The 13,593-nt window shown below is 45.4% G+C and overlaps 1 protein-coding gene across 2 annotated transcripts in view; it reads right to left on the bottom strand.

Moving 5' to 3' along the window:
- Window positions 1-1,627: 1,627 nt before the first annotated feature.
- LOC119165563 (regucalcin) overlaps window positions 1,628-13,593 on the bottom strand; it is a 99,808-nt gene continuing 87,842 nt past the window's right edge. For both annotated transcript variants that reach the window (XM_075873997.1, XM_075873998.1), the window contains one exon: window positions 1,628-4,887. In XM_075873997.1, the coding sequence (XP_075730112.1) occupies window positions 4,694-4,887 (194 nt within the window). In that variant the 3' untranslated portion in view covers window positions 1,628-4,693. The remainder of the gene's footprint in view (window positions 4,888-13,593) is intronic.

Below are 13,593 nucleotides of genomic sequence, written 5' to 3'. Positions count from 1 at the left end.
AACACCTTCTGGCATAGCTTGTTTATGCCAAGACTACATCAAGCATGCCCTTCAATACTGAATATGTGCTATGACAGCAGGACATGGCAGTTCCACTCAGGCAAAAGAAGCTTAAAAGTTTTATATTGGCAGATTGTGCTGTTAAATTGAAGTGAGCGTGTGACGCATAAGTAGGAAGTACCTGGTATGATTCCCGGAGGTGACGATCTTACTCCTGTGCCTCCATCTGAATCAAGCTACCTCTTCAGAATGTGACATTCAGGTGACAACTTATCAGGTGTTTTTTTTTTGTTGGTGTTGTTGCGTTGACCAACTAATCAATCATCTGCAGGTTTATTATGTCCTGGTCAACAATAGCAAGAATTCTGAACAATTTGTGTGAATTGCTAAATGCAGCCTTCGTGCGGCCTTCTGTGAGAGGGAACGGCCCTAATCACCACTGTTTTATATCTACAATTCACACGGCCTAAATAAAGTTATTTCGCTCAACAGTAGCGGTACTTACTGATTCCCTTTGAGTGTTTCTTGAGCGGTCAACATCTGTGCTGCCACGGTCACAGACGTGGTCTGCACACGAGAAACGCAATGCGATGAAGTTTTTCGCTGGAACTGCACTACAAGGCGTCATTACCTTTACTTCACAAAGATGGCGGAGACGCACGAGCGATTACGTAATTGCTCTGGAATGTGGTGTGCCCACCATCCTGTTTTCTGGTGAAATGCCAAATCTGACGAGGACAAGCTGATGAATCTGCTTCTTGTGCACCTTTCTGAGCATGACATTGTAGCAAACACGCTTTTTAAAAGCCGCCTTGTTTCTCACGTATTTACCGGAGACGAACGAAAAACAAAATACATCTTTTCCTTCTCACTCGATCATATTGATCTCGCCCGAAAGCTTTCCACACCCTACTTTGTTTAGCACTGGCTCCGAGATCAGAGGAACTTGAAGCTTTGTGCTCCTCAGTATGGTCTTCGTAGCCTCCGTGATCAGCCATCTTTTAAAGAAACGACAATTCTAATGCTGTCCGTCCAGTGCACCCGCTACATGTCTGTTGGGTTATAGGGGGTGGTTCCCACGTGGAAGTACCCGAATGGTGCTAGGCAACATCAGCGTATGCACTGGATGGTGTTGTGCACGCTCCTCTAATGCTGTAACAAAAGCTCGTTCCTCGTTCTTTCCAAATGTTGGAACGAGTTCTCATTACAAGTTTCATAAATGCAAAAGGAACTTGTTACAGTTAAATTTAGAAAATCAGACCGTGTCGCTATATTACCATCCCATATGACTTGTCAAGAAATATATACGGCAGGAAATGCTGAGGCGAAAGAAAGTGATCAATTTGAAGCGCACATCAAGCTACATATATTTATACGAACTGAATACCGCCACCATGAGACTATACCTCGGTGAAAGGAATTTAAATAAACGCACTTAGACGATTAAAAAGAAACACCAACTATACTGAAACTTTTGAGCTCGTCTATTTCTAGTATATCACATGTCGCACATTCTACTTCAGTTCTCAAAGTCGCACTCAGGATACCGTGCTTCAAATACTCAAATGTAAATATCCACAAATCTACACACATCATTAAACGTCTTGGTCAGGAAACTCCACATAAAGACAGAATACTGAGACCTTTATTCAGTGCTGAATGAATATATCACTATGAGTAGAAAGTCATGTGCAGGATATACATTTTCATCTCAGTAAAGTGCTCTGTCAGCAATCGTCGGTCCAGGTGGACCTTGGAAAGAATGGAAGATTCACAAAGGCTATACCACACTTCGATGGTTCAGGCTCTGGGGCTCTCGGATGCACCAGGATTATGTCGCCCGCGATTAAGATTTTTGACGATGCCATGATGCATGCGTCCTTCCCATAGCGGGAATGCTGCGAACATCACTCTTTCACGAAGGTTTACGTTCTTGCGATAACGCATGTCCTACGGGCCTGCATACTGATGGAGGTCACTAGTTTGTCCCATATAGAGCCCCTACCAAAACGGTGAAGCGCAGCACAGGAAAGCGGGAAAGGCGGATTGCGAAGAATAGATTTGTTTCTCAGGTAAACCCGTATAGAGTGCGCTCTTCATACGCACTTTCATGTGTATTAAAGACGTACTTGACATCTGCGACGTGCTGTTTGAACACTAAAAAAACACAAACCACGAAAGGACCACAATTGTATCCATGAGCATCGGCAGGATTTTGTCTTTGGGGGGGGGGGGGGGTTGCAAACCGCGTGTAGCATCACGGCTGGTGGAGATCGGAAAATGCTTGGTACAACTTGAGTGTCGCCAGGTTCTGGCGTACTTTAAATAGGGAAAGTGCCCCTTTTGCGCCCACCTGCTACGCCCATGGTTCTATCGCGACCTAAAGACATGAGCAAAAGATTATTAAAGCCTTCGCGACGGGCACCCTGCAGAAAGATATATAACTTCCCGCAGGGAAGATATATATGCCTGCGGGAAGATATATATATATACATTCGAAGTACGATGAGGTTTGATTGTTACATGAAAATTAAAAAAAAATGGCAGATCCCACGTGCAGTGGGACTCGATGATATGCAAAGTACGATTGAGAAATGTTGATATGCGACTTTAAAATCAGCACAACGTTACGAGGTGGAGGTGAATGATTCCGTACATTACTTCCGTGTGATGATTATCAAGTTTGGATGTGTCGTTTACCTTCGTCATCTACTCACGCCACGTGACACCCAATTTGGTATATGTGGAGCTAGTGAAACGACCGCGAGCACGCTACAAGCGTGGTATGTTCTCATGTTCTTGCATGACGAGCGTGTCAGGATTTTGATGCTTGCACCAGTCATATATTTCGTCATCTATTGACGTCACGTAACACCAAATTTGGTATATGTGGAGCTAGCAAAACTGTCGCTAGTGCACCATGAAAGGCCAAATATACTCCAATGCAGTGTTGACGCGTGCGCACGTTGGGCACGCCGAGCAACGTTAGCAAAACGGGAGCACTTTATAGTCTGACGCCAGGCGCGACCAATGTCTGTCGGCGTAGCCCGACGGCAACCGGCAAGAAATGCGACATGTTGCATTTTGCGCCGATGCGTTACCTAGAAAACAATGCGTGTCCCTCTTTTCGTGACGAAGGGACGCCGGACGCGCTGAAGCGTGCATGCGTCATAGCAACCCAGCGCGGTGCGCACCTGCGATTATATGGCAGGACCGGCGCCAGGAGTATACCAACGCTGGCGTGACGCGACGAAATGAACGCCGGCGAGCACGCGCACCGCGTCACATCGGAATGTATTGGCGCCTTGACTGTGGCATGAAGTCATGTTCTCACAAGATACGCATCTCATGATTATCATGTTTGCACCAGTCACATACCTTCGTCATCCATTGGCGTCACGTAATACCAAAGTTGGTATATGTGAAGCTAGCGAAACAGCTGTGAGTGCATAATCAGTGTGGCATGTAGTCATGTTGTTACATGTCGTGGTTATGATGTTTCGATGTGTCGTTTACCTATGTCGTCCGTTCGCGTCACGTAATACTTAGTTTGGTACATGTGAAGCTAGCGAAACGGCCACGAGCGCATCATGAGCGTGGCATGTAGTCCTGTTCTGACATGACACGCATCTCATGAAAATCATGTTTGCACCAGACACATACCTTCGTCGTCCATTCACGTACTGTAATACCCGAATAGGTATATCTGACGCTAGCGAAACGGAACGGCCGCAAGAGCATCATGAGCGTGGCATGTAGTCATGTTGTTACATGGAACGCATGTCATGATGTTCATGTTAGGGTCTGTCGCTTGTGTTCGCCATGCAATCATGCCATAACATACCAGTTTTGCAACATGCCATATGAACGAAACCAACGCAAGACCTGCAAAACCATGAAATGCAAATCATAACATTCAAGACATATATGTAATGATTTTCGTGTTATGACTAGTCAAATATGTTTTAATGCAGCCATGCTATGCCATACCAAGTTTGGTATTGATACCATTATCGAAACGCCCAGGAGAGCTAAATGTGGTAGGCGGATAGATAGATAGATAGATAGATAGATAGATAGATAGATAGATAGATAGATAGATAGATAGATAGATAGATAGATAGATAGATAGATAGATAGATAGATAGATAGATAGATAGATAGATAGATAGATAGATAGATAGATAGATAGATAGATAGATAGATAGATAGATAGATAGATAGATAGATAGATAGATAGATAGATAGATAGATGCAAAGTCGCCGAAGTTCGCTAAGAAATGCTTTGCATTTAATGTTAGACATGAACAGCATCGATGAAGTGAAGCAGATGGTTGTTATTTTTTTGTGTTTTGTGCAAACTACCGCTTTCGTTCTTTCTTTCATTCTGTGCATATATGCGATCTTCCCCCCAAATAAACAACGGTTATTTCGCGCTCGTGTTGTCTACTACCTGTGGTTTTTAGTATTTTTTTCGTGTTCAAACAGCGCATCGCAAGTATCAAAAATGTACAAACTAGCCCCTACTATGACCCTTCTAATAAGTGCAGTTAGGGGCAGCTCTTCGCATGCATAGATCGACTACGCGCCTCGTAATCGAACAGCAGCAAATTACAGCCTTCCATGATTCCAGGATGAGTTGATAGAGATGCCGCGTTCTAGCATCCATCTCTAAGCACCGAGCCGGTCACGGCTAACCACCAAACTCGTAGGCTGCCCTGCCCTTCGCTGCCAGCTCCGTAACCCTGTACAGTCGACCATCCTCAGGACTCTTGGCGTCTGGGCGAAAGCAGCCTGTTGTGACGTACAGGACGTCGTAGTTGTCACCTCCGAAGCAACACGAAGTGGTGTACTTGGCAGGAAAGTCTATCTTGGTTAGGATCTTGGCTGTGGAAATAAAAAAAGAATATATTGATTGTTGACATTTAGGTACCAGTAACCCAACACTCTTATTGGAGACGCCGAAATACAAGGCTACAGAAACATTTCTGCCACCTATCACGTGCGATAAATCTAAGCACACGGGCCTTTAGCCTTCCACCTTCACCGACATGTACCCGATGCCCCGCCGCGGTGGTCTAGTGGCTAAGGTACTCGGCTGCTGACCCGCAGGGCGCGGATTCGAATCCCGGCTGCGGCGGCTGCATTTCCGATGGAGGCGGAAATGTTGTAGGCCCATGTGCTCAAATTTGGGTGCACGTTAAAGAACCCCAGGTGGTCTAAATTTCCGGAGCCCTCCACTACGGCGTCTCTCATAATCATATAGTGGTTTTAGGAGGTTAAACCCCACATATCAATCAGTCGACATGTACCCGTGGCGGCTGTGGTGTGATCGCGCGACATTCGAGCCATGCAGATATATAAAAAACATGGTTGATCCCTTCTTCAAAGCAATAGGTAAAACACGAAAGTATTAGGAGGCCTTACAAAAGTAGCTTATTATTTACAGTACGCACTGATGCATGTTAAGGAAAAGGAACAAAGAAAGAAGCAGACTGGCTACCCTGCGCTCGGAAAGGGGGTAAGGGGTATACAATATGATAGAAAGGAGATGTTGCAAAGAGAGAGGGAGAGAAGAGAAAACTAGCGTAGGAGGAAAAAGAAAATAAAAAAGAACACGACACTAAAGACTGTTTATAAGACCAGTTGCCCGAAAAATTTGTAATAAAGCTTGGAAGCCTTCTGAGCTGAGGATGGACTCGGCCAGTGACCCAGAAATATTTGTTCCGACAAAGGACGATCATCTAGTCTATCTAGAGTTTCGGTAAGTTCTTGAATTGGCACTTTGAAATGGGTACACTCGCAAATATTAGTGATTGTTTCTTCGCAGCTGCGGTTATTGCACGTAGAGGTGCTGGTCATTCCAATAAGAAAGCAGCGTGCATTTGTGGATGCCACGCCAAGCCATTGGCGGCACAGAAGTGTCTCCTCAGCTCGAGATATTCCTAAGGGATGGCGAAGCATGAGATCGGTATCCAGGTAATAAAGGCGAGTCTTTGTGAATGCCATCGAATTCCACTATGGTAGTGTCAGGTCAAGTGCCAGCAAACGAAGCCTTGTAGCTGCTTCGGTTTTTGAGAATGGCATGACTGGGTATTCGGTACCGTCATGAGCAGCCTCATCTGCGCCGTCGTTTCCATGTATATAATGACCTGGTATCCTCTGATAGGTTATGCTGTGTTGTTTCTCGATTGCTTGGTGATGAAAATGCCTTATATAGCCTACTAAAGACTCGTTAGGTCCATGACAAAAAGGTGACATGAGTCTGCCAAAAGCTGCCTTCGAGCCCGAGGAGATGAATCAAGCTTGCGAAGGTTCTTCAACAATAAACTCCAGTGCAGCAGATATGGTGGCGAGTTCTTCAGACGTCGATGACGTAAAATGCGATGTGTTGAATTAATTATGACAGACTTCACGAAAACAACCATCACTGTTGCTGAGCTTATTGAAGTGGCAGAACCATTCGTGTAAATGTGAATGCGTCCATTGTGCTTCTCGTTCAGGAACAGTAGTGTGGTATTCTTCAGGGCCCGATGTGACAACTGTTTCTTCTTTTCGATTTTAAGAGAAGTAAGAAGAGCTTTGAATGGGTGTATGTACCATGGTAACGGTGGTCGTTCTGCACGCGTGAAGTGTGATGGAATCACTGCACAATGCTGAGCTACAGTTGCGCTGAACGCTGAGTGGGGTCTCGAAGCTAGAAGTGAGGCGAGGTGATGTGGTCGAATCAAAGCGAAAGGCCTTAAGTGCTTTCTGAAAGCGTGCGCACGGATACATGTGTTGATTGGATAATTATGCGCAATGACGACTGTCGCTTCTGTAGATGTGCATCTCGGAAAACCAAGGCATATTTGAAGTGCTTGGGCTTGAAGCCATTGGAGGACCTGCATTTTGTTCTTCTGGTTCCGCAAAGCACAAGTAAGCTGTAGCGCATAATACCGAGAAACAGAACAGTGTAAAGTGGAAACATCGCTCCTACAGATGCAGCCCACGTTTTTCCAGCAAGAAACCTTAGTACGTGGGTGATCACGGCGAGCTTCGTAGGCGATGTGAGGGCTCCAGGAGAGGTCGCGAGCAATCATGACAGCAAGAAATTATTGGGACTTCACGTTGTTAATCGTGTTCCTGTCTAATTTAATGTCCAACGGGTCTATCGCCTTATGCATGGACGCAATCGAGCACTCCTCTGATGACAGTTCTTGTCCCCATCCTTGAAGTACTTTGTCACCAGTGTAGTCACTCTCAGGTGTCTGGCACGCACAAGGAGGCGTATCACGCCTGATGATGCAGATTTGAATATTTGATAGATGGACTGATCGTGTAAGTGCGTCAACCAGGCAATGGAGTGCTATGTGAAAAAGGGTGGAGCTAAGAACTCAACCTTGAGGCACACCGCGACAGATAGAAGGATGCGTTTTTGCGCCACACTCTGTACAAAGAAGCTTCTGTCCTTTAAATAGCTGTCAATTCGTTGGTAAACAAGACCCCCCGCCCCCCAATCCAACAATTTCCAAGGCATCCAAAATGGCTTCATGCGATATATTATCGCATGTGCCTTTCACGTCCACCGGCGCAGTCGTTTCACGTGCTCCGGCGGGAAAGCGAATCCGCGCTCCGACGCACGATCAGGTGGCGTGGTGGAAACAACGCCGCAGACAATCGTTCCACGCTTCTTTTTTTTTACGCTGCACATGTCATAAGTTTACTGTTGCACAGAACGATGCCTACAGCGACATGGGTATTAAAAAACCAAACACACCCAAGCCTGCGCGAAAAAAAAACCGAGAAAAAAACAGCAAAAAAGGACTGACAGACACTTCGTAGCACCCGTTAGTAACACCAGAAGCGGTAAGCTGTTATATACCGCTTGGACCAGCGAGTATGGCGGCCCTAAACAGTGCTAGGTAAATGAGCTTCAGTAGATGTCGCTTCGCTGCAATTGGCGATAACCCGACGTGACAGTGGTATGATAAGAGTGTGCATGTACTGTTTATCAGATTGGATAGCCCGAATTGCAACCATACTTTACGTTTCATGAGCTAAATGGTCTATTTGAAAAGCAGCTGCGAGATCTGACGTGGCTCTATGGCAGAACAGTACGTTATGTTGGGCCAGTTGGTACATATTAGGCTGAAATACGTGGCGCAAGGTTGACAAAGAGAAAAAGACGAGACAGAAAGAGCGCCAACTCACAACTAAGTTTATTTTCATGAAGCATTCACAATATATAGGCTCTTGGAGGACATGCGCAGACCATTTCATTCACCGCACGTGCAGGCATGAACATTTTGATGATGTAATAACCGATAATTGCAATCATGATATCTGGGAACCAGCAACGAACAGATATGCATAATGTAAAGACGTCGGAAAAAACCAAACACACCCAAGGCTGCGCAAAAAAAAAACCGAGGAAAGACAGCAAAAAAGGACTGACAGACACTTCGTAGCACCCATCTAAAGTACATCTAGATCCAACAGTTGAAATTCACTGTTATGCAACACAACTGAAGGCACGCTGACGCACGAGTCACATTTCTTCATTATGTGAAAGGCTTCGAGTAACTCCCACGCCAGCGCATGCCGGCTCCTTCCAAGTAGTCGCGTGCGATCGAATTGCGGCGTGCAGCCACACGAAGCACAGTGAAAGGGCAAATGAGACCCTGTTCCATTCCTAAATGATAAGGAATGCTCCCTTAGACGGTCATTTGTGCAGCGCCCTGTCTGGCCTATATAGACCTTGCCACAGCTCAGGGGAATTTCATAAACAGTGCCCACAGCACAACGCAGAAACAGCTTCACGTGCTTCTTATCGCACACCACATTGGCACCTCTCGAAGAAATGTGGGCACCGAACCTTGAAAGCTTATTTAGAGCAGAGAAAACCACTGGCATATGGTGCCAATTTGCAACCTTTTTCAGGTTGTGCGAGATTTTGTGCATGTATGGTACAACATGCGGTCTTTTCCTCTGTCCTTGCAATGGCTCTCGCCTCCTGCGTTCCCCCTTCAGCCTCTGCAGCAATGTTTCAGACACACTAAAACCGAATAAGGAAACCCGGCTGCAGGGAGCCGCGATATTTGAAAGGAAAAACTATCAAACACTGTGTGATGGCACGACTTGGACAGCGCAGAACGAAAACACATAGCAGCTATAGACCTCTTCACCACTTTAGAATGTGCAGAATCATAAGAAAGAAGTCCTTTTATCGTTCCAGGGCTGAACTTCCAACAGACATGACCCTCGCGCAGAGTCAGGTTAATATCTAAAAACTGCAAGCTTTCGTCAATGGTCCGTTCATACGTAAAATTCAAGCCTTTTCCATGTTGTCGGAACAGGTTCATAACCAAATCTACCTCGCTAGAGTGCGTTACAGGGTTAGTAGAAGTTAACACCACGAGGAAATCGTCCACATATCTAAACATCTTAGCCCCGCCATGGTGGTCTAGTGGCTAAGGTACTCGGCTGCTGACCCGCAGGTCGTGGGTTCGAATCCCGGCTGTGGCGGCTGCATTTCCCATGGAGGCGGAAATGTTGTAGGCCCGTGTACTCAGATTTGGGTGCACGTTAAAGAACCCCAGGTGGTCAAAATCTCCGGAGCCCTCCACTACGGCGTCTCTCATAATCATATGGTGGTTTTGGGATGTTAAACCCCACAAATCAATCAAATCAATTATCTAAACATCTTAGGGACTTTTCCTGGATCAACGGAAATTTTTAAAGCACGATCAATAGACGCCAAAACATGCTACAAAGGACAGGTGCAATGCAGGAGCAAATACAAATTTATTTGTATTGGCTCCCTTTCTTTGACTAATGCCCTTTTTTTGCATAAACAACCCATTAATGAAAGAGACAAAGGCGCTACGAAGGTAAAATTCTAAAAGTGACATGAAGTTGGAAACAGATACGCCAGAGGTATTGATAAAAGTTGTGCCCCCATGTTCCTCGATACAGTCCCTTACACAAGATAAAAGTTCTTTATGAGGCACTGAATAAAAAAGATCCTCAACGTCAATTGAAAAAGATAACTGATGTCACTTCTGCTTTCCAAGAAATCTATGACGTCATAGGAGCTTTTTGTTGCAAACGGATCTACAAAGGCTAACGTATTTAAATTTTTCAACAGATAGCGACTCACTTGCAGCTGCCAAGTACCATTTTCTGTCACAATTGACCTAAACGGCATGTCAACTTTGTGCGTTATTACATTGAAAAACACTTCCAAGGAAGTTTCCTTGCATTCAAAAACTGATTTAGCCAGATTGGCTAAATTAAAACTCTTGCACAATTAAACAGCACGACGTTTTACCTTTGACGCTTTTACATTTGTAGACTCAAAATTCTTCATAATAGCAGAACTGGCTTTGTCCTGGAAACTTGAAGTAGACATCACCACAAATCCGCCTTCTTCGTCTGCCTGAAGAAGGGAAAGTTCATGTTCCTTGAGGTACGAGACAACTCCGCCTGTGGTCAACTTGGGACGGTCAATTCTACGGTTCCGCAAAAGTGAGTCAGCACACTCAAGCAGGCAGTGTTCGTGATTCTCCTCGTCAGCACTGCGGGAAATGCCTCGGTTCAGGGCAAGCAATTCGTGGGCTGATATTTTAGGAACAACGCTGAACTTTAGTCCATTCTTGAGCACCAAAGCAACCTTCTCAGGAAAAAACACGTTGCCAAGAACTCTTAAATTGTCCGGCATTGGTCGCTTGGTCTGGAGCTAGGGAAGTCGAACCAAGACGCACTGCCACCAGTACTCCGTTGTGTCTTTTGCTGAGCGACGAAAGAACCGCAGTTGTTCTTCAGCTATTATTCCCGGGAAACTCGAGAAACACCACAGTCGTAGCGGGTTATGGTATAGGCGTACCTGCCTCCAAAGTTCTGACTTAAGAATTTTTCAGATGGATTTAGCGTGGCCAAACGAGAGTTGAACAAGACCAAAAAGCAATGTAACATCGTTGGATATTAGACCTTTTCTTAAGCAATAACCAATAAACCTAGCACGGCAAGAAGCAGAAGCGATCAAGTGCGCGTAATCCTGAGCCTGAGTAGAAAGTAAAACAGACTGGAAATGGCCACTTGTAGAAGAAATGAAGCTTAACAGTACGTTATGTTGGGCTAGTTGGTACATATTAGGCTGAAATACGTGGCGCAAGGTTGACAAAGAGAAAAAAGACGAGACAGAAAGAGCGCCAACTCACAACTAAGTTTATTTTCATCAAGCATTCACAATATATAGGCTCTTGGAGGACATGCGCAGACCATTTCATTCACCGCACGTGCAGGCATCACCATTTTGATGTGAAGGTCAATCACCCATGGCGCATATTCGTATATCAGTGGCACATACCCACCCGTGTGTATGGGCCACCGTCTGGCAGAAAGTGTTTGACGACGTACGCGACAGGATTGTCACATTATTCATGCCATGACCAGCGAGTCATATTCGTCAAAGGATCTTACCCTTCCATACCAATTTTGGTTTACACCAAGTTAAGGGAGTCATCACGGGAGCAACTCGACGCAGGTGGATAGATAGATAGGTGCATAGATGGACGCCAAAAGTGCTTGAAGAACGCAAAGAAATTCTTCGCAATTTAAAATTCCGAAAGTAAACCACTGGACAAGCGGCACCGAACGCGTCGCGGAAGTGCACGTATTTCCCTCCTTTCGGAGCAGCAGTGTCGTCGGAAGCGGCGAAGAGATAAGGGCTCGAACCGGAAGCATACTGTCGTATACGAGACGTCGTTTTGCTATCCTCCTTCCTATGGCATGACATAGGCGATCCTGTCGCACACGGCAATAAAAAAACTCAGAGCGTACTGGACAGAACTACGATCGCTTAAATCGTGACAGTGAATCCCAAGCAGAAGGAAGACATGCGAAATGGGTCAGCCTCTTCGTTTTCTCTTCTTTAGTCCTAACACACCTATTGCGAGGCTAAGATCGATCTATTGGCTGTGTACCAACACACATGTGTGTTTAGAAAAGTGGGTAACGATTTGGAGCACTATATGTACTCTACTACGGGAGAGCATATAGCCGTCCCGTAAGCCTTTTGCATACAGAGCGTCTATCTGCTCAGCATTCGACGGCTTCTGGTTTTGGTTACCGACAAAGCGAAAACACAGTGGCCGGGAAGAAAAGCCTTGGCGGGGAACGCACCAACTTTCAACACTTTTCCCAGTGTAATAAACAGGATACGACAACTAAATGTTATTTTAAACTGTATCCAGGATTATATGAGAGACTTTATTCAAATCCGGGCACCCGTCTTTTAGTCCGAAAACGTGAAAAAGAGGTTTTTCTTAATTTGAGTTAGCTTTAAAACACGCATCAGACTTTGGTTTTAGACAATGGGCAATGAAGTAACCGGAAGTATCTTGGCGTGCAACGCTTGCTGCTTCTATCACAACCAAGGAGGTTTAAAATGATCGCAACCTTGAATTTTGAATGAATATATTGATGATTTAGAGTACGGTGTTCTCTACTATAGGACCCTGTACGAAAACTCGATCACGCCATCTCAGCTAGAAACTGTTTTAAAATCGTTGATTATTTAGAACACTATCTACTCTACTATGGCAAAGTACTAAACTATCGCGAATGCGGCACTTATACTGGTAAGCGCGCAACGCTATTTAGAACAATTTGTTTTCACAGACGTCAATACCATTTCAACAGAAAACTTTCTTCTTAGACATACAATAACGATGATGACAAAACAGACGCCATTTACATGAACAGGGATAGGATATGACGTGGAAAGAACATGTACATTTGATGGTTTACACAAACACAGCAACACAAAAGTGTGTCACAGAAGGACAGACACACATATGAATATTGCAAGGTAAACAAGAGGCACAAATAAAATACCAATATGTACATTTTGCATATTTACATGTTGGCATGTCATTTCTGCCGGCGCATCGACACATCAGTCTACGAATACCAGGCCAGCCGAAAGGCGAAATTCACTCGGTCGTTACAGACCTACACAAAACAAAGAGACCAGTGCCTAAGGCATTCCTCTTCCCCGAAGAAGAGCTCATCCGACAAAACAGACAGCAGCTCCGAGTGCAATCGCTCTAGGATTGGGAAGAGCGCACGGCAGCGGCGGCCCGCTGCAACCGCCTCGCAGCGGTTGCGCCAGAGGCAGAAAGAGCCGGCAACAATAAAAAGACAAGCGAAATGGCCTCGCGAACAGCGCCCAGAAGAAACGACGCGATTTACTGTGAGGCAGCGAAATCCAGCATGTACGGCTCTCCAAAAAACGCGAGCAATGACACAATGCCTCAGAAAAGGCTGATTTGTTTCCCGAAGGAAGCAGTTCGGGCATGTTGCTGAGTGAATCATTCTCCACCTTTCGAGGTGGTCGAGGACGGAGAGCACACCCCATCCCAGGCGCCACATGGAGACTCGGAGGTGTCCAGGCAGAAAAGAAGCCATTAATGTGCTGCACGACACCTGACTAGAGCGAGCTCGGTGGCCTGGAGGAACCAACAAAAGCAACAAAGCAGCAGTTGTCTCAACTATATGGTTGTTCAACACATCTATCCCAGTACATGGTGAAAAAAAACTGCTACAGTT

Source organism: Rhipicephalus microplus, chromosome 9, assembly GCF_043290135.1.
Source record: "Rhipicephalus microplus isolate Deutch F79 chromosome 9, USDA_Rmic, whole genome shotgun sequence".
Taxonomy (NCBI): Eukaryota; Metazoa; Arthropoda; class Arachnida; order Ixodida; family Ixodidae; genus Rhipicephalus; species Rhipicephalus microplus.
Note: the sequence above shows the minus strand (reverse complement) of the source record. Positions and strands in the feature narration are given on the sequence as shown.